Raw genomic sequence first — 18909 nt, forward strand, 5'->3', positions numbered from 1 at the left:
GGCAGATTTGCTGCGCCCTTGGGTCGGCATATGGAATCGTTCCATTGAAATTAGTCGGGTTGTTTTGGAAACTTCCGCAAAGTCGAGGCATGCATTCTTTTGGGTAGCAGTTTTCCTGGAGATAATCGATCGTGTTTTCTTTACACTCTCCGTTGGGATCGAACCAGCATCGGAAAGACTCGTCGTAGACCTTGGCACAGTCCAATGGATCGGGAGGACCAGTGCAGTCGTCAATAGTCGAGCAAATTCCATCTACGGCATCGCATGTGTGGAAGTCAGGACAAACGCAGCCAGGCTCTGTTTTTTGGATAAACTCTTTTTTATTTAATTTATTCAAAAAACAGCCCAAAAAAGGGAAAAATTAAAAAAAGAACGGACTTGAAAAAAATGAAAAAAAATGCCCAAAAAAGGGAAAATGAACGGAAAAAAAAAACCAAAAAAGGACGAAAAAAAAAACAAAAAAAAAAATCTTTTTTTTTTCCTGAAGCAACCAAGAACCATCAGAGAAGCGTTTTCGTATGGTCCATTTTTTTCAAGAGCCATTTCAGGAGAGAAAGAGCATCCAAACAGAACTCAGGATTCCTGAGTCAGGCACACTTAATCCACCATCCAAGCATAAGTCAGGAATCCTGAGTTAGCCACACAATCCAACGGAACACTCAGGGTTCTTGAGTCAGGCCAACAGAATCCAACATTTGAGGAAACTCAGGAGTCCAAAGTCAGGCACGCAGGATCCAAAATTTTTGTTGCCTGTCATCAGTCGATTTTCCATTTGTTCTCTTTGTCTCTCTTTCTTCGTTCTGAAAGCAAAATTTGAGCATAAAACTCGAACATTTTACATTTGAAAAAAAAAATTATTTTAACGAGATATTGCTCAAATCTCAAATGAAGAACCGCGTTTCTTTCTCTCCGAAGAAGATCCGAATTCGCGATTTTGATCTCCGGCAATTTTTATCAAAACGCGTTTTCTGTGTAAAAACGCTCAGATTCTTGAAATGCCCGAGATTTTTCTCGAAAGCGTTCTTTTACGTCCTCATAATTTAATGAAGAGGATGTTTGATGCTGTCAATTTCCACGTGATCGGTTCAAAAGTGCCTCAGGCATGTTCCCAATCAAGGCTCAGCCGCTAAGTCTGATGAGGTCATGATTTATTGCCCCTTTTAGAACTGACGCGGGGCCTATTTCAGAGAAGCTAAATATACAAACAGAACTTACTTGATTACTTACCTTTACTCGTCAAATAGAAAGAGCAAATGACCAGAAGGGATGAAAACTGACCTTTCAATCATGACTCTCTTCTACTCGCTTATTTTGCTTTTTGCCGTTTCGGGATCGAGAGCGCAGGAAACTAACTACGATTACAATTTCAACCCGGACGAAAGTTACGATCCTGGAGAGCCTCAAGATCCTACTGTAAGTCGATTTTATCTTTAAAAAAAACTTTTCAAAAAAAATTTCAGGAAAAAGACCCTAGTATAATTTATACCCTTCCGTTTTTTCCCCTGCCAATCAGAATTCTCTATTTTCTCTGTTGACCAATCAGAAGCCATTATTCTTTGGTCTCTTATAAGAGCCTTACACTTTCTTCAAAGACCTAAGTATAATGGCCTGATTGGTCAAAAAGGAAAATAGAGAATTTTGATTGGTTGAAATGCCACGAAGATCGAAAGAGGAAATTGCCTTATACACCCTTAATTGTTTCCCTTTCTGATTTCTTTTAGGTTTACGATTCAGAAGAAAGCTCCCCAGAATCATATTCTTACCTTGATGTCAGTTCTGATAGCTCATCCTCAGAATCAGACGATTATGACTACACAGGTTTTTTTCAAATTCTTCTGCTCAAAAATATGTCGTTTTAGATTCATCTGGAGACCAAAGTATTCTTAGCCCTGAAGAATCCTACGATCAAATCGTTGAATCTTTGTAAGAAACGACTTCACGATGTCAAAAAAATCATTTTTAGGAACACGACAACGACGGAATATCAAGATGATGGATTTTTCGGCGATAAATTTATTCAAATCGCCATTTGCGTTGGCACTGTTTTCGGAGGTAGAGGATCATTTTGCCATTTTTGATCATTTTTTAGTAACTCTTGCCGTCATTTTCGTCTATTTCATCGTCCGCACCGTCCAAAGTGACGACAAGAAATGCGAAGAAGTCCTCAACGAGTACAACAACAATAACCAAGACGACCCCGAAAATCCTCCTGAACCTCAAGAAGAGGAGAGCCCTCGAGAAGCCAATTCCGAAACGAAAATCGACGACCCTTTGCTGAAAAATTCTGAAAGTGCTCCGAAAAATCCTTTTGGTGATAGCAAAGAAGACCTGCTAGAAACATGAATTTTCTTTATACAAACAAATTTCAAATAAAAGAAGCGAAAAATCTTTCTCTTTAATTTTCTCTTAGCATTTCTAGAGATGCTTACGTAATAAAAATTTTATTTTGATAAGAAAATCAGGAGCTATTGGCTCTTTAGTTTTAAAAAAATGGACAAAATATTTTGACTCGAAAAATAATTTCCAGGAAATTGACAAAAAGAGACTCATCAATTTTATTTTTCGAGAAAAAATTACCAATATAGCCTATATTATATAGGGTGTTTTTAATTAAAAAATTGCCAAAAAACTGGGATAAATGAAGCTTTTTTCCGTCATTTTGGCAGCTTCTGATCCAGTTTTGACCAGAAATAACATCAGAAAATCAAGGCGTGGCATCACATGATGTCTTCATAAAATCGCGAAAACGCCCAAGTTCATAGATGAGCGGAACCTGCTAACCTAATTGTGATTATTAACTCGCATCGGAGCTTTGATCTTAAAATAACCACATTTATGTCAGTCGAGTAAGCAATTATACGAGGTATCGGGCGTGTCTAGATTTGTCCTGCCAAGTGAAGATCTGACGATTTTCCCCCGGCATTTACGATTCATTATTACCAGCACACAGATAAGAAAGGAAAATTAACGAGAAAATGACGGAAAAGAAAAAGGAGATAAAACAACAACGATGGGGAAATCAAATCGAGTATTTTCTCGCACTCGCCGGAGGCGCAATCGGGCTCGGGAACGTCTGGCGATTTCCGTTTTCGGGTCGAAAATCGTCTTTTTGGATCATTTTATGCAGTTTTAGGGCTCAAACTGGCCATTTTGTTGAAAATAATTTTTGACCCGAAATTAAGTACCTTTGTTATAAAAACGGAGGCGGCGCCTTTCTCATCCCTTATTTCACCTTCATGTTCTTGGGCGGGGTGCCCATGTTCTTGATGGAATCAGCACTCGGCCAGTTCATGCAATCCGCAGGCATGGCAGCTTGGAACATAATTCCAGCCTTCAAAGGCGTTGGCTGGTGCTCTTGTGTGATCATTTTTGGCTCAATTGTTATTACATTGTTATCCTTGGTAAGTTTTTTCTTCAATTTTGAAGATTTATTTTATTCATGGAGAAAAATTTTTTTTAATTCAAAAATTTCAAAAAAAGAAATTTTTTTTTATTATTCATTTTATTCTTCTTCATTAATCCTATCTAAGGATGGGCGCTTTTCTACCTGTTCAACAGTTTCATCTCGCCTCTTCCCTGGACAACATGCGGCAACGCCTGGAACTCCGACTGCTGCACCACCAACATTCAAACTAGCGACAACGGTTCGAGCTTTCTCGTCAAGCCAGCCAACTGCAGCGAAAACGTCACCTACCCCGAGTTAGAATTCTGGAAGCGGAGAAGTCTTCAAGTTCATGAGTCGCCCGGGATCGATGATTTGGGAGAAATGCGATGGGAGCTCATTGGACTCGTTTTTCTCGCCTGGGTGATCACCTTTTTCTGCATTTTTCGGGGAACGAAGAGTACTGGAAAGTCGGTTTATGTGACTTCTACGTTTCCATTGGTGATGATGATTATTTTGATCATAAGAGGAGTCACGCTCGATGGCGCCATGCAAGGGATTGAGTTCTATCTCAAGGTAGGTCATAAGAGCCTTAAAAACCAGCAAAAAATAGACAATTTCATAATTTTGAAAACTTTCCATTGCTCAACCGGAAAGACCGCTTATCATAAACGATGGTTCGATGGCCGTAAAAATTGATCTTATAATTGACGATTTTCACGATTTTCCTTTTTTACGATTGTCGGTTTTCCTGAAGTGACTATTTTTGATGAAGTTTCTTTCAGCCGGATTTCTCGAAGCTCAATTCGATTGATGTTTGGATCGATGCTGGTACTCAGGTCTTTTTCAGCTTCATGATTGGCTTCGGGAGTTGCACTGCGATGGCGTCTTATAATGACTTTCAGTACAATAGCTTCAAGTGGTCCATTATTCTTTGCATCTTGAACGGTAAGTCTTTTCAAAAAAAAAAGAGAACCGCAACTTTTCTAGCTTCGGCATCATTTTTCTCCGGTTTCGCGATCTTCTCTATTTTGGGCTACATGTCGAAACAGACGGGAATCGGCGTCGCAGACATTGCTGAAAGTGGACCTGGCTTGGCCTTCATCGTTTATCCTCGAGCAGTGAGCTTGATGGCGGGATCGAATTTCTGGGCGGTCTTGTTTTTTGGCATGTTGTTGATGCTCGGCCTCGCTAGCCAGTAAGTAGCTTCTTTGATGTTCAAAGACACATTCTCCTAGCTACATTGGAGTCGATGGAATGGTCGCTATGCTTGCTGATATCTACCCAAGCGTCTTCAAAACCTCGAAAAAGGGTCGACCAATTCTTGTCGCCGCGATTTCCATCATCTGCTTTCTCATTGGAATTCCCATGCTGACCCAAGTATTTTTCCACCGCTCTTCTTTCCTCATCCTTTTCAGGGAGGAATCTACGTCTTCCAATTATTCGACAAATACGGCGCTTCCGGAATGGCAGTTCTTTGGTTTTCCTACTTCTCTTCCACCGCCATTTCTTGGTTTCATGGAATTGGACCGTTTTATCAAAAACTCGATAAAATGTACAAAAAGGTCGGTCCGAAAATAGAAGGAAAAGGGTCAATTTTGCTTCAGGAAATTAATGTTTTCGCCTTCCCATGGACGATGTTTGGCTTTGTGTTGAAATACTTGACTCCTTTGGTTTGCGCTTTGGTCTTTTTCGGAAAACTTTCGGATATGGGAAGAACGACGTATGACAAAGTCTACGAATACCCTGCTTGGGCCGATGCTATCGGCGTTTTTATGGCTCTCACGAGGTAATAATTGATGAAAACAAAACAATCAGCAGTTCTTTAGCATGATTTGCGTGCCGCTCGTCCTCGGATACGAACTGTGCAACGCCACTGGAGAAACTTTGAAAGAAAAATGGCAATTTGCACTAAAAGAACGGCTTCCAGAGCAAACTCTAAAAGCTCTATCGAAAATCGAAGAAGAAGATCGGGAAGAATCAGAAAACAGCAATTCTGCAATAATAAAACCAGCGCTTGATTCAAAGACTGATTTTATTAATTGATCGAAAAAACTGCTCTTCATTCGAAAAAGCGCTGTTCATAGTTTATATAAGAAGTAAATAAATAAAATTTTTTCAAAAAAATTTTCAGATTTATTTTTTCAAGCGAATGAATCAATGCATGTCTCGATATTTGAGCATTCTCGGCTGCAATTCCGTCGGTCTTTCATGAAGTGGGACAATGAAATTCGCCAAATTCTAGAGTTGATGTTAAAAAACGATTTTTCTAGCAATATTCAGACCTGATTCAAAGTTGCCATGTATCTCATTCCATCCATCATCAATTGAATTTTGAACTTTCTTCTTTTGATCGTTGTTTGATATTCTTCGTCTAGAAACTCTTCATCGTCATTTTCAACTTTTTCTTTGTCCAATTCGGCGCATGCTTCCTTGATCATTTCAGCAATTTGATTGAAATTGTCGGCAACTCGCTCGATGAGCTCTCCGAATTGAATTACAGTCGGCTCGTTTTCTTGCCAGTCGTAATATTCGTGCTTGAAGTTGATATCCGCGAGCAAATCTAGAATTGTTTTACTTTTTTGGGAGCTTCTAGCAAGTACCTTCTGGATTGATGAATCGTCGATTTTGAGACTCCCACTGCGCTTGTTCTGGATTTTTGAAATTTTCAAAGCATTCAACCACATTTTGGTAGAGAGCGTAGCAAAGAATGAATTTTCGTTTGACGAGAGTAAAGTCCATCAAGCTTCGCTCTCTTTCAGACGCTTCAGAAGTCACTTTTTGTCTTTGATTTTGTTCAATACCGATGAAAGTAGGATGAAATTAGCGACACCGTGCGAGCAAATTCGCTTTTTCAAGCAGGTCGGAGGACCCCGCCTGCTGGAAGACTTCCTCTGTATGAGAAGAAATCTCTTCTCACTGAAATCTTTCATTTTTTAATATTTTATGAAAATAGTTGTGATTGAACAAGTTCCTGGTTGTTAGATAAATATTCAAAGCCGGAGCTCCTGCGTAAAGAAAATTTTTCTTTCTTTCAAAAAGCTCTTCTTCTGAAATTGTTTGAGGTCTTTGATCAGCGGTCTCTTCGTACTCCTTGAATCGGCTTTCAAGATGCGGCTCGATGAAATTTTTTAGATGTGTTTGCAAAATGTCTCTGAAACAACGGTGAGAAGGGGGATATTGAGGGAAGAGAGGGTACCTGTACTTCGCTGGAGTGGCGACGAAAAAGCCGTTGTGGATGAATCTTTGTTCATATGGATCTAAGGCGGCGTGGAAAACATCAGGAGTATTGGCGGTTCTGAAATTTTAGATCAATTTGAAATTTACCTTATTTATAGTATTAAAAAAATTTTCAATTAAAAATGCCTTACTTGTGATGAATCATGTCCTGAAATCCGGCAAAATTGTCATCTTCGCTTACATTCAGCACAAATCGATAATCCGGTATTTTTGCGAAATCGCAAATAACATAAATCGGAATCATAATTTTATCATATTCTTCATCATCAAAATATCGTCGATTTTCTCGATTCTCTGTCATTTCAGGACAGCTTTTGTCTCTCTATTGAATTTCCTTTTTCAAGATGGAGAAAAGGCAAAAAGGGAAAAATAAAAAAGGGAAAGGATAAAGACCAGAGTTGTAACAGAAGCCGTTTTTACGTTATTTACTCAAAATCGACTATTTGCTCGATTACACTAGAAAAAGTGAGAGTCTTCTCTCACTCATCTCGATTTATCAAAGTCGATTTTTTAAATGAATAAGACCGAGAATCAATCGTAAATGGTTGCCATGAGTCAGAAGGGTCACACTAAACCAAGTCATAAAAACAATGAATGGATAACAAAAACAAGGAACTTTATTCATCAGTTCAAATATTTGATTTTACACGTTGACAACACCATTCTTGAAATTCTTGTTTCGCTTTAATCGGAGTAAATAGGAGAATCTTTTGGAAAGATCTGAGTCTTTCAAACACTCATTCTTATTTATAACGGTGTCGCCATCCTATTTACTCTGTCTTTTCATTATCGTTCAAATCCGGCGAAACAAACTCTTCGACAGTTATGTCCGAAACGATTGGCCCACTGATGAATACAGTAGATTCTTGAGCGAAAAGAAATAGTAGTGTACCTGATCTTGTTATCATCAAAGTCGGAAAAATTCGGACCAAGGACAAATTCCTTCATCTTTTCTCAGGATAAAAAATGAAAAGCTTGCGTCTTCTGGGAACAAACCGCGCCGCGGTTTCTTATTTATCAATAAAGAAATTATCCAAATCATAATTTTTAATTCGATTAATTTGAAAATTTGTTATTTTATCCTGCCTTTTGGAGTCTTCCCTTTATATTGCATTCTACCAGGAATCGTTTGGTCCTGAATTTTTTAAACAACGAATCAGGGGAGAAGAATCGTACCTCTGGCAGAAATCGATGATAATTTGCAAGATTTTCACGACGCTAAGCCCTAGAATCAACCCTAAAGAGCCGCCAATATCAGCAAGCATAGCATTGAAGGTGTAAACTGCTTGTTCTTTTTTGACTGTAACTCGTTCTGAAAAAAGGAGCTTTCAAAATTTTCATAAGAGATGAAATTCCTACCAGCGGTGGTTCTCAAAACCCCAGTCATGTAGTAAAATTCTTCGGTTTCTGACGCAGAGGGAGCGATTCGGTACTAAAAAGCTTCAGAAATATTTTTAGGGGAAATTTTTTCGAAAATTTTTTTTTGGAAATTTTATGAAGAATCTTTTTCCTGGATGTTTTCTTGATGAAATTCGTAGCTCTGGCATGCCGGTTTGCAGGAAACGGTATTTTTCGTCAATCCTAGATTTCGGGAAAAATTGGGAAAAGGAACATTTTCCTACCTTTTCGCTCGATCACGTGAGCGACGCATTTGACCTGGTCGTAGAAATTGCATTTTCGAACTTCTGGCTTGTCCCTTGAATAGCTGTGATATTTGATTTTTCGAAAAAAGGGCGTACACGATGAGAAAATTATGAAGATAGTCGGGTCTGCAGTTGCACAGCGCCACCACCTGGTCGATGAGCTGTCGCATCTCGCAAGTGCTCTTCTTGTAAATATCCTTTTTGCTGTTTTTAAAGTGCATTATTCTGAATAATTTATTCAGCATTGAAAACAGGGTCTGAAACGCTCCCTGTTGTCGATAAATCTTGTATTTTCCCTCCAAATGAGACTTGTTGCACGCTCGGTATGGTTTTCCAAGATAAATATTTTTCACCAATTTGAAATTCACAATCGGAGTCAGTTGCGAGCTAAATTTTGATGCAAATTTTTCACTAAAAAGCTCGTTTTTGAATCAAAAAAATGCCTAAGAGAAATCGCTTTTGATTCTTCTTCCACTTTATCCTGGGCTCAGCATTTTGACCTGAGTAAAAAACTGACTCAGGACCTGTTTCCTGAGTTTTCGCACCTATTTGAGGAAAAATTATCCTAGAATTCTAGATCTTAGATGTTCTAGATCTAGATCTTCTGATCCTTTCTCCTAACCCTGACTCAGGGTCCCTGAGTATGACCTCCAGCCTGAGTCAGGTTGCCGAGCCCAGACTTGATCTGTATAATAATTGTAATACAAATGGATCCCAAGCATTTGCCCATACCAGCCATAAGTCGAATCAGATTTATTCAACCCTGAAAATTAGCGATTTCTTCGTCTATTTTCTTACCGATGACGAAGCCCAGGTTATGTTCGGAAGAATTAAGATCAATCCTCGAAAGATGTAAGAAATGCTCGCCCTCCACTTCATGGTACAAGTCGAACTCTTCCAATGAGTGTTTTTCTTACATTCATTTTCCCTCTTTTTCCTATAAAAACACCCCCGTTTCCTAGGCAAATGCCAAGCTTAGTCTTTCGCTGCTTCCAAATATGCGTGCAGTTCAAACTGTCAAACAAGCAATGAAAAATTTTCACATCGGGCATCGTTCTTCGAAAAAACTCGTCGAGGTCGATTTTGTTGAATTCGTCCCACGAGTTTTTGTCCCAATTCAATGTCGGGTCGGCCGAACCGTAGAAGGCGCGGAGGATGGTGGTGTTGATCTGGGGGTAGTACTTTTGCAGCTTCCACATTGAATGCATTTGGTAGGAGCACAGGGCGATTTTGGGAAAGGTGGAGACAGCGTCATCTTCGCGCTGGGTGAAAATGGACGGGTAGTCGTGGTATTTTTTCTAGAGATAGACACATATTTTTTGAGTATTAAGCATAAGTCTGTGAATAATGAAGCAAACACAGAGTTTCATTAATCGAATTAGACTTGAGCGGATAAACATAAGGTAATCTTTAATGGTAACCATAGCTGGCTCGTAATCTGTCCAGTACACTGACAATTCCATACATGTTCTTCGAGGACTCCGTCAACACTTTCATCAAAAAATCGAAAAGTTCAAAACAGCCAAATTTTGTCATCTTCTTGTGCCTGGGAGTGTAATTCATCAGAATAACTTGTCCGGAGCCATTTTGTCCGATAAAAATCAAAAAATTAAGCAAAATTGGCACTGTTTCGTCAAAAAAGTCGAATTTTTAAATGCGATTTGAATATGTTAGAGTCTGGGGACGGTCGGACTCATTACCAAAATTTTTAGTAGCCCATTATAAAATTTTTGGTCGTCCATTATCAATTAATTTTTTCTTTTCGCCAAGTTAATAAATAAAACACCCCGAAAGTTTTCTATTATATAGGCGCGGAGCGCACACTCGCTCTTTGAATTAAAAATGTCGACACTTTTTTGACGAATTTGGTTATGCATTACCAAAATTGGTAATGGGTTACCAAAATTGGTAATGGGTCACCAATTGGTAATGAGTCCGACCGTTTCCCTTAGAGTCGAGATAGACCCCCAAAAAATCTCAAAATTTTGGAAGTCCGAAAATCGATTTTTCGAAAAATGTTGCCTTGGGGCAACAATATTTTTTGAGGAATTCTATAAATTAAAAATAGTGGTGTTTCAATAAATTCAATCATGACTTACGATATTGTCAATAATGACTGTCGCGGAGTAGTAAAACCCTCCGACGTAAAACGAAAAAATCACAACTAGAAAGAGCTTATTTCGACTCTTGAAAATCATCCCTTAAAATCGCTCTTTTTACATCTCTACATCGAAAGAAATACGCGGCAATCATCTTATACGCGTTTTCGATGTAATGGTGCGAAAATGATGGTGAATGATATCGCGCGCTAATTTTGCAGAATAAGTGCTTTCGAAATTCAGAGAAAATGAAACGCGTTTTCAAAGTTCAAAAGCAGACAGATTGCTTGGAATCCTATTTTGTCCCTTCAAAGTATTAATCGACTAAGCTTTCAAAAATCTGAAAATAAGGCTTACCGCTAATCTGACATGACCTGGATCGAGCACAAAAGGGGGCTCATTTTTGATCATTCACTCGAGAAACGAGAGAAACAAAATTAAAACAAAAAAATATGCTCGATTACATCGTTTTTTATACGTTTGTGTGTATATTTCTTTCTGCTTGCGTTTTTGGTAAGAGCTTTTTTGAGAAATCTTAGTTTAAAAGGCTTTATAAAGCTCTTTTTGCTGTTTTTGGGGGTTTATCTAACCCCAAAATCGCACTTGAAAATTGTTTTTTCGCCGAAAATTGACGATTTCGCCCTAATTTTGGCAAACATATGATTTTTCTTTGTCAAATATTTTTTTAACCTGTTTAACCTGCGAACGCATTAATAACCAAAAATGTGGTGCTTTTAAAAATCTCCATTTTTCGAAGGAAAAAGCTGACGGGGGTCCTAAGGTAATTTTTTATTAAATATGATTTTAGTCGTGATGATGCTATTCTTCACCGGTGCCCTTCTTTCCCGCCTTGGAATCGCCAAAAATCGCGATTACAACGAAGAAATCTCCATCGAAATTTAACCGTTTTCCTTCTTCGAAATCAAATTTGCCTTTTGAAATTAAAAATAAAATGAGTGACATAACTGCTGATGTGTTAATCGACCGCGTTGTTGTTTACGCATTCCAGTGCTCATTTTCACGAAATCTTTCCATCTGCTGTTTTCATTGTTTTCAAACAAATTCCTCAAGCCAACCGCAAGCGAGCGCTGACAAAGACCATTTATATCTCGCCCAGTCGCTGATTTCTCCATCAAACTCAAACTCGAGAATAAAAAAACACACACAGCAAGATGAAACTGACATCCGGACTTCTCTTCGCTTTCGCCGCCGCCCAAGGTGAAGAAGAGCGAAAGAAGAACAACGCCTACGGAGGAAACAACAACTACAACAACAACAATTACAACAACAACTACAACAACAACAACAACTACGGATCCGCCTACGGCGATCCCCACTTCATGATCAGCTCCTCCACCCAGCCCAGCATCTGCTTCGACTACACCCCGGAAGCCGACGCTGAGTTCACCCTTCTCTCCGACGCCTCCTCTGGCCTCCTCATCGAAGCCCACTCCGCCCTCCGATTGAAGCACGAGACCCACCGACACATCATCATGGACGAGATCAAATTCACCTCCCCCGAAGGCCGAGTCATCTCCTTCGACATCGACGGTGTCCATCTCAGCGGCTCCGAAGAGAACGCCTCCGACCGACACCCATTCACCGGCGTCCAGACCTTCGGAGACATCTCTTTCGTCACTCACACCGACGCCCACGGTAACCACCAGCGAACCCACGTCGAGGTCGGCGATGCCGTCTTCATGGTCCGAGGAAACGCCCGAAAGGTAATCAAAACAAAAATCTTCGATGATTTTTTGGAAAATCTAAAGAAAAAATCCTCAACCCCCTTTTTCAGGAATCCATGGCTGTCGCCGTTGTCGAGCCAACTGGCCTCTCCGCCGAATCCACCGGCATCATCGGTCAATTCCTCCGATCCGACGCCTACACCGTCGAAGAGACCTCCAACCTCCACGCCACCGTCACCGCCGGCGGCATGTCCGTCGAGGCCGAGAAGAAGCCCTTCCATCAGCAACTCGCCTGCTGGGTCGTTGAAGAGGATGCCATGCTCAACATGATCGCCAACATCTAAATTCGAAAACAAACAAATCGCGATTGTTCTTCTTCCCTGTTTCTTTTTCTCCTTTCGTGGTGCAATATATAACCTTGGGATTTCAAAAATAATAAATGTGTCACCCACAGGTCATCAAAATTGAAGTCTTCTATTCAAAAATCAAGGAAATCGCAGGAAAATTATGAAAATATAGACATTTTTTATTTACTTGAAAGAGTGATTGAGCTTTTGTCGGTTTTCAGAAGCAAGCAGAATTTATGAACAATGAGGGTTGAGAGCGTTGATATCGCGATTTCGAATTTGCCACTGGCACTTTCCATTTTACAGGAGCAGCTTACGCCGCTCGTTATTCTAGAAAAAGCGATTAATTATGGCTCTCCTTATTTACTCACAATTTCGGCCGAATTCGCTGATTGCTGGCCTTGCACTTCCATCTGCAAAAAGAGCCGTGTTCGTAATTTGGCCCCCTACTTCTCAGAAACGCTATTCTTCCTTGATAACTCTGATCAAAGTACGTACTCTCGCCCCACTTGACCTTTTCCTCTTCATAAATGATCGGCCTGCCGTAACGATCAATGCACTCCATTTCGATATTTGACGCGTTGTAAGTGTAGAAGAAATCGCCTGGATTTGGGCAAGCGCCCTCGTCGGCGCAATACGCACCTGTCAGGGGTTTATTTCGAAGTGGCTCCTTCCAGCGGCATTGTTGACGGGTGCAGTAACACTTTCAAGTGGCTCAACCAGCGAACAAGAGTTCAAATAGTATGACTCAGTTAGATAAGACTGACTAGGATTAGGGGACTTGGGATACTCATAAGGGGATCCCTAGGGGATCCTAGAGGATTAGCCGTAAGGGGGTCCCGGGGGTCGGAGCCCCCTTTGCTTTGGGGGTGGGGGTTCGTAGATGGGCCCTTCTTTTCAGCCTTTGAAAGAAAATGGCATATTGTTGAGCCAATCCTTTAATTTGATTGAATAGCTTAGTGTTCCATAATTCGAGGTATGAATCACATGACCAGGTTGAGAGCACTGTAAGTTGCAGGAATTGTCATTACTGATGTCATCACAATTCTACAATGCAAAAATTAACGGATTTCTATTTGAAAAAAGCTCACAATTGGAATGATGTCTTTTGCCAGTCGGATGGATTCACGTGGGTTGGGGCAGTATTTGATGCACTCGCATTCGGAGTCGGTGTCCCAGTCCATCGTTCCGAATTTATTCAAAGTGCATTTTGCTGAATTTCCTTTCGTGCACTGGAGAATCGCATCATCAGGGCACGAAGCGGTTACTATCGAATTCAAGCCGAATCGGGTCGTTTCCTCAAAAATCGATTCTAGAGAAGATGACGATAAAAAGCTACCTGGGAGTAGATTAATTCGCCTCCAAGTCGTCTTTCCTTCAAGCTGAAGAGTTTTGGTTCCCCACATGTATTTTTTGAGCAGTGGCAGTTGGGACGATTCGACCAGCTCCCGTCTGCCAGACAAGTGCTCGAAGAAATTTGACCAATACAAATTGCGATGAGTTCTGTATCTTCTCGATTTTCGCAGACTGCTCGGCAGGTCGCTCCCGTTGGAACTTGATAAGCACTAGAAAGAGTCATGTTTTGTTTTTGTTTTTTCTATAATACCTAGCCATTTCATCGCAGTGCCAATGGTAAGCAGGCTTCTGGGCTTTCTGAGGTAGCTGATTTACATTGCACAACTCAGGTAGACATTTGCATCCTGCGTCGTAGCCAACTTGATCCCAACTTGAGCCGGCTTGATCCAAAGCGCATTTTAGCGAAAGCTCGTCGCAGCTCAATGCGTAGCCAGGATTACATTTTCCACTGCATCTTTGGCCTTTTTGAGGGTACTTTTTCGAAAACGCTACTTTTCAATGACGCAGCCTGGCCAAAACTGTCTGCTAGACATTGCCGTTCGTGGCGAAATAAACGGGGCTCCCTGGGAAAGTCGTCAAATGTCGCCGAATGTCGCCGAACGTCGCCAAATGTCGCTGAATGTTGCCGAATGTCGCCGAATGTCGCTGAATGTCGTCGAATGTCGCCACTTATTCTTGAAAAGATGTCGACATTTGGCGACATTCGACGACATTTGGCGACATTTGGCGACTTTCCCAGCGTCGCCAAAATATACAAAAATCATGTTTACCCTAAACCTTGATCATCACACTCCCAAAAGCCATTGTTTATCTTCGGCTTCTTCGAGCAATCGCCATTATTCCCCTCAATTGGGAACAAAGGAGTTTCTGTCGATAACGATGTCAAAGACACGGTTGTTGTCTCAGGCGTTGATGAAGTTTGAATCGACGTGGTGACCTCTTCTTCCACGCAAATCGGACTTTTGTCGCCTTTTGAGAGTAACGATGAATTATTCCGATTTCTCTGTTGAGGAGCTTACGTCTCTTGTTCTTCAAGTTCAAGAAAAGAGGGAAAGAGATGAGCAATTTTTATGCATTTTCTTTATTTTAATTGGAGCTTTCTGTAAGTATTTTTTTCTGTCAAAATTCTTTGGAAACCAAAATTCTCGAAATTTCATGGATTTGAAGAAAAGGGCTCTTTTAGCCAATCAGAAGCAAGTATGGCTCGCTTCAGCCAATTAAAAACGAGAACGACCCCCATCAGATACCCTCTATTCTTCCATTTTTGCTTATTATTCATGTGACATTCTATTTATTCAGTCTTCCTGGCGATCTGGATTTTCATCCTCCGAGTCGTTTTCTTCAACCCAAAAAGCGACAAAACAGCAGAATTCGAAGCAAAAAAGCGATCAACCCTAAAAGGCAGAAGTCGCCAAAATACGATCTGTGTCCAACTTGAAAGCTCAACCAACCCTGAAAAATGAAAAGAATGTTTCATCCTTAAATGTTACTTTTCCTGAAATATAAATTTCCAAGTCGTAGTCGTACTCCATGAATCCAGGAATGTTCTCAGGGCAGATTTCGCTCGAAATCGCGTAAGAAATCAGCTGATGAGAGCCGAGAATTCGCGAAATATACCAATGATTCGTCATGTAGTAGAGGTACAGTCCGGAGTTCGACTTGTAAGCGTCTTTTCCATTGAATTTCGAGTGGAAGGAGTAAAAATCGTTTTCGAGAAAACGACTTGCAGCAACTAAAATCGCAGTCTTCCTCGTCGGATTTATCGGAGCAATCAAATTCGCCGTCGCAAATCCGATGTTTGAAAATTCTCTCGCGAGAAATTGGACACGTGACCAACTCGTGGCCGCAGTTTTCTTCGCAGTGGTATTGTTTGCAGGTTTGAATGATGTCGAGCGTTGTTGGTCGGAGCCGCTGGGTTTGGATCGGCAGATCGGTTTTGCGATCGGTGATTGTTGGGTAGTTGTAGTTTTTCGGGTCGCGGGAGAAGTCCCACGAACCGTAGTGCATCACGGAATTGAGTTCGTATTGATCGTTCGTGTCTAGCCAGGCTTCTTCGACAAGAAGCTAGGGAAAATGAAATGAAAATAAAGAAGCGAAAAAGGACGAATTTTGGGTCGAAAAATGGATACAGCGGCTCGAAGCGACAAATAATCGCGACAAAATTTTGCGTGGGCGGAAAAACGGCTTCTGATTGGCCGTTAAACGGAATCCAGGCTGCTGATTGGCTGAAAATTCCCAAAATTTTGTCGCGAATTTTTGTCGCTTCGAGCGGTTATATCCATTTTTCGACCCAAAATTCGTCCTTTTTTCGCTTCTTATTTCTTGTCGAAGATACCTTGAAATTTTTGGCCTTTCCATCAGTAATCCTGTCCCAATGAATCTTTACATATTCATTCCGATCTGGTCGATTTTGTTCATGATCTCTCCCGAGCGCATGAAATATCTCGTGCAGCGTCACTCCCCTCGTGTAGCAAGTATCATCGAGCGAAAGCCGCTGGCCAGTTGCTTCGGCTTGTTGAGCGCCGAGAAAGCTCCAACAGCCGCCGCCGTCGACGATGTGGATCTTGTGCTCGAGTCGCTGCGCTGCGAGACGAGAAATCGGGTCGATTTGAATGCAATTGTTGAATTCCTTATTTATCCAAGCAAAATGCCCGATCACAGTATTTCGATTCGCGCGAGAAATCGAATGCCGATTGTCGAAATAAACCGGAACCACGTATTTGGAAGTGCTGTGTTTGTAGCCATTTTTATCACTCGTCCCGTTTTTTCCATAAAAATCCATCGCTGGCCCATTGGAAATTTATTTTCAACAAGAAGAGCTCGAGAATTTTCGATCGGCTTTCGTCTACTTGATTGTGAGTTTTCTTCGAATTTGATGATGTTTTTCGAAGGGAGGAGGATTCCGCGGGAAGCGAATTCGCGATATGTTGCCTTTTTCAAGGCTTTTTGAATGACACAAAAATTATTGAATTTTTTTTTTTTGTAATTTTTTAAGTAATTTTTGGATAATTTAGTTGATCTGAAAATTTTTTTAATAATTTTTAAATAATTTTTTTAATAATTTTTCTTTCAATTAATTTTTTCATTTTTTTAATTTTTAAAAATTATTTATTTATATTTTTTTCCTTGAAAAGAAATTTGAATGAAGCCATTCCTTCGTATAAACAATATCATCACTCGTCATCCTAAACTTCGCCAAATATGAAATTCCTCTCGGCCTCGGTCGAAAATACTCCAACCCCTCCACTTGTCGCCCTTTGTAAGATGAAGAAGAACTCGTCAATCGTTTCTTCGGTTTGCCGTAGCATTTGACTGTCTGTATCTTTTTATTCGGCGACCATTTGCAGGAAACATAGTGGTTGTTGATTTCTGTACATTCGCAAATGACCTGATCGACGGTGGACTTCATCCCAGGGGGCAACGGACCTGGCATTTTGAATGATTGTCGTATTTTTTGAAACTTTGTTTTCTTCAAAAGGTTCTTTTTGAGAAAAAAGGGGTCGCGAAAAACGTGAAATTCAGAGAATCTACTAGACATTAAAAACTTTCTAAGGCGTTTAAGAAATTCGAGCCGGCCAGGAAATCCTTCTCAAGCTAAAAGTATTAAGCATTTGAGAAAATTGATCACTGCCCGAGCAAGGCCTTTTGCTGCATTAAATTAAGGGAGGGGTCTTTCAAAGGGCTTTGGATTATTTTTAAAGTGAACCTTGATCCTGAGCAGCTGACGAAATTTACAGCGCTTTCGAAGCGGAGACGGTACCAGATTATTGGGTCAGGGCAGCCAGAACTGAAAAATCAGCCTTTTAGGCAGAAGAAGAAGAAAAATGAAAAAGGCGAAAGTTTGAAAGATTTCCGGGCAGAACCAAAAATTGAAGCGATTTTCTGAATCTGGATTTTCATTGGCCGGTGAGCAAATACAGCAATCTTATTGGTTATCCGAAAATTCACTTCAAATTGTTGGTTAAGCTCAGGTTTACGGGACTAAACCAATTGGAAGTGTATTTTTAGATAACCAATAAGATTGCTGTATTTGGCCTATCGGCCAATCAAAACCCTAATCCATTAAATCAATTTCATTAATTGGTTTAATCCGATTTCAAGCGAAATCGTATTTCAAAGAACACCAAAATTAAATTAAATAAAGATGGTTCATCAAAATCAAGTTTTCTCCAAAAATTACCTTGATGCTTCCACACCAAGAAAAGCGCCGAGCAGAATTTTTCTTAGTCTCATCTCATCGATACGTTCTCGCAAAAACCCTTCTTCTATCTCTGTTTTAGATTTTTCTTTCTCTCTATGTTCGAAAAAATAATCACGAAAATGCTCGTCACTTTTAGTTCTTTCAAGTTCTCGTTTTTCTTGAAAAAGTTGATTTACAGAAAGCCCCGGTCGGAGCGAATTTTGGTGTCGCAGCGCCACCGCCTTTCATTCTCCGATAACTTATCGGTCAGCCATGAGCCGCGGGAGATTACGCGATTAGCATTTATTGTGTTTTAGGGTTTCAGTTTCGATAGATACCAAGCTCAGAAATTTAGACCTTGTTTTCTTTATTCAAGTACTGTAGTGCTTCGGTCAAAGCGAACTTAGAATGAAGGATTTTAAGGGTTCCTCTCATCCAATAAGAAGCCAGTATTTCCTCCGTCAGCCAATAAGAAGCCCAGTTTTGCTCACCCTATTTCTCGGGTCGTAAAATTGGCCAATCAGAGCCAACGAAGGGCCCTTTTCTGATTGGCTTATTGACAAAATTAAGGCCTATGATTGGTTGATTTGAAAAGATGCTGGCCCTGTTGTCGACCCAAGCCAAAGTTCATTTTATAGCTCTTCAAGTAATAAGAGTTCGAACTATCTTTTAATAATTAACTTTCTCAACCTCTTTCGGGGATATTCTTTTTCTCGATTGTCTACGGTAGAGCTTAGCGTCTGTCGACTTTTTGATAATTCTCCAATTTGGGCGATATTCTCCGAGTTAGACCGTATGTTTCGAGGTGATAGTCTAACCGTTTTTTTAATAAACGATGATCTGGAATCACTGTCTGCTAGCCCTTCTAATTTGTTATAGATTCTTACAGATCGAGGACACATGTTCGTTGGTGTAAGCTTCTTACAGTTTTTTGCCTGAATTGAGACTGTTATTTACAATACAACTTCAATACGAAG

The 18909-nt window shown here is 40.4% G+C and overlaps 5 protein-coding genes across 5 annotated transcripts; 2 read left to right on the forward strand and 3 right to left on the reverse strand.

Annotated features, from left to right (window-relative positions):
* The first annotated feature begins 1212 nt into the window (after positions 1–1212).
* On the forward strand, positions 1213–5476 carry LOC145711643 (sodium- and chloride-dependent GABA transporter 2-like). Its single transcript, XM_081789331.1, has 13 exons — positions 1213–1413; positions 1722–1818; positions 1860–1923; positions 1964–2052; positions 2090–2330; positions 3205–3401; positions 3531–3958; positions 4168–4330; positions 4373–4580; positions 4621–4762; positions 4801–4947; positions 4990–5171; positions 5212–5476. The coding sequence occupies exons 1-13, from the start codon at positions 1267–1269 to the stop codon at positions 5426–5428; spliced, it is 2322 nt and encodes a 773-aa protein (XP_081645457.1). The 5' UTR covers positions 1213–1266; the 3' UTR covers positions 5429–5476.
* A 1-nt stretch (position 5477) lies between these two features.
* On the reverse strand, positions 5478–7128 carry LOC145695830 (uncharacterized). Its single transcript, XM_081772862.1, has 6 exons — positions 6754–7128; positions 6582–6680; positions 6357–6536; positions 5986–6167; positions 5668–5945; positions 5478–5623 (listed from the first exon to the last, which is right to left on the reverse strand). The coding sequence occupies exons 1-6, from the start codon at positions 6921–6923 to the stop codon at positions 5540–5542; spliced, it is 993 nt and encodes a 330-aa protein (XP_081628988.1). The 5' UTR covers positions 6924–7128; the 3' UTR covers positions 5478–5539.
* Positions 7129–11503: 4375 nt separating this feature from the next.
* On the forward strand, positions 11504–12489 carry LOC145707037 (uncharacterized). Its single transcript, XM_081784515.1, has 2 exons — positions 11504–12088; positions 12160–12489. Exons 1-2 carry the CDS (start codon positions 11537–11539, stop codon positions 12391–12393), a joined length of 786 nt encoding a protein of 261 aa, XP_081640641.1. The 5' UTR covers positions 11504–11536; the 3' UTR covers positions 12394–12489.
* An 804-nt stretch (positions 12490–13293) lies between these two features.
* On the reverse strand, positions 13294–14686 carry LOC145711644 (uncharacterized). Its single transcript, XM_081789332.1, has 5 exons — positions 14530–14686; positions 14003–14213; positions 13736–13961; positions 13488–13694; positions 13294–13443 (listed from the first exon to the last, which is right to left on the reverse strand). The coding sequence occupies exons 2-5, from the start codon at positions 14008–14010 to the stop codon at positions 13294–13296; spliced, it is 591 nt and encodes a 196-aa protein (XP_081645458.1). The 5' UTR covers positions 14011–14213; positions 14530–14686.
* A 567-nt stretch (positions 14687–15253) lies between these two features.
* On the reverse strand, positions 15254–16668 carry LOC145711202 (protein SpAN-like). The gene is made up of 2 exons (XM_081788934.1): positions 16088–16668; positions 15254–15816 (listed from the first exon to the last, which is right to left on the reverse strand). The coding sequence occupies exons 1-2, from the start codon at positions 16532–16534 to the stop codon at positions 15301–15303; spliced, it is 963 nt and encodes a 320-aa protein (XP_081645060.1). The 5' UTR covers positions 16535–16668; the 3' UTR covers positions 15254–15300.
* Between the last annotated feature and the right edge of the window lie 2241 nt (positions 16669–18909).

This window comes from Oikopleura dioica, chromosome 1, assembly GCF_907165135.1.
Source record: "Oikopleura dioica chromosome 1, OKI2018_I68_1.0, whole genome shotgun sequence".
NCBI lineage: Eukaryota > Metazoa > Chordata > Appendicularia > Copelata > Oikopleuridae > Oikopleura > Oikopleura dioica.

Bases quoted from the DNA above. Each gene is read 5' to 3' on its own strand.
- LOC145711643 (XM_081789331.1), top strand. From the start codon at position 1,267: ATGAAAACTGACCTTTCAATCATGACTCTCTTCTACTCGCTTATTTTG. The intron at 1,924-1,963 runs GTAAGAAACGAC...AATCATTTTTAG, and splicing joins GATCAAATCGTTGAATCTTT to GAACACGACAACGACGGAAT. The intron at 2,053-2,089 runs GTAGAGGATCAT...ATCATTTTTTAG, and splicing joins CGTTGGCACTGTTTTCGGAG to TAACTCTTGCCGTCATTTTC.
- LOC145695830 (XM_081772862.1), bottom strand. From the start codon at position 6,923: ATGACAGAGAATCGAGAAAATCGACGATATTTTGATGATGAAGAATAT. The intron at 6,681-6,753 runs GTAAGGCATTTT...CTAAAATTTCAG, and splicing joins CAGGACATGATTCATCACAA to AACCGCCAATACTCCTGATG. The intron at 6,168-6,356 runs GAACTTGTTCAA...ACAAAATCAAAG, and splicing joins AATATTTATCTAACAACCAG to ACAAAAAGTGACTTCTGAAG.
- LOC145707037 (XM_081784515.1), top strand. From the start codon at position 11,537: ATGAAACTGACATCCGGACTTCTCTTCGCTTTCGCCGCCGCCCAAGGT. The intron at 12,089-12,159 runs GTAATCAAAACA...CCCCTTTTTCAG, and splicing joins TCCGAGGAAACGCCCGAAAG to GAATCCATGGCTGTCGCCGT.
- LOC145711644 (XM_081789332.1), bottom strand. The intron at 13,695-13,735 runs GTAGCTTTTTAT...TCGATTTTTGAG, and splicing joins GCGAATTAATCTACTCCCAG to GAAACGACCCGATTCGGCTT. The intron at 13,444-13,487 runs GTGAGCTTTTTT...TTTGCATTGTAG, and splicing joins CAAAAGACATCATTCCAATT to AATTGTGATGACATCAGTAA.
- LOC145711202 (XM_081788934.1), bottom strand. From the start codon at position 16,534: ATGGATTTTTATGGAAAAAACGGGACGAGTGATAAAAATGGCTACAAA. The intron at 15,817-16,087 runs GTATCTTCGACA...CATTTTCCCTAG, and splicing joins GAAAGGCCAAAAATTTCAAG to CTTCTTGTCGAAGAAGCCTG.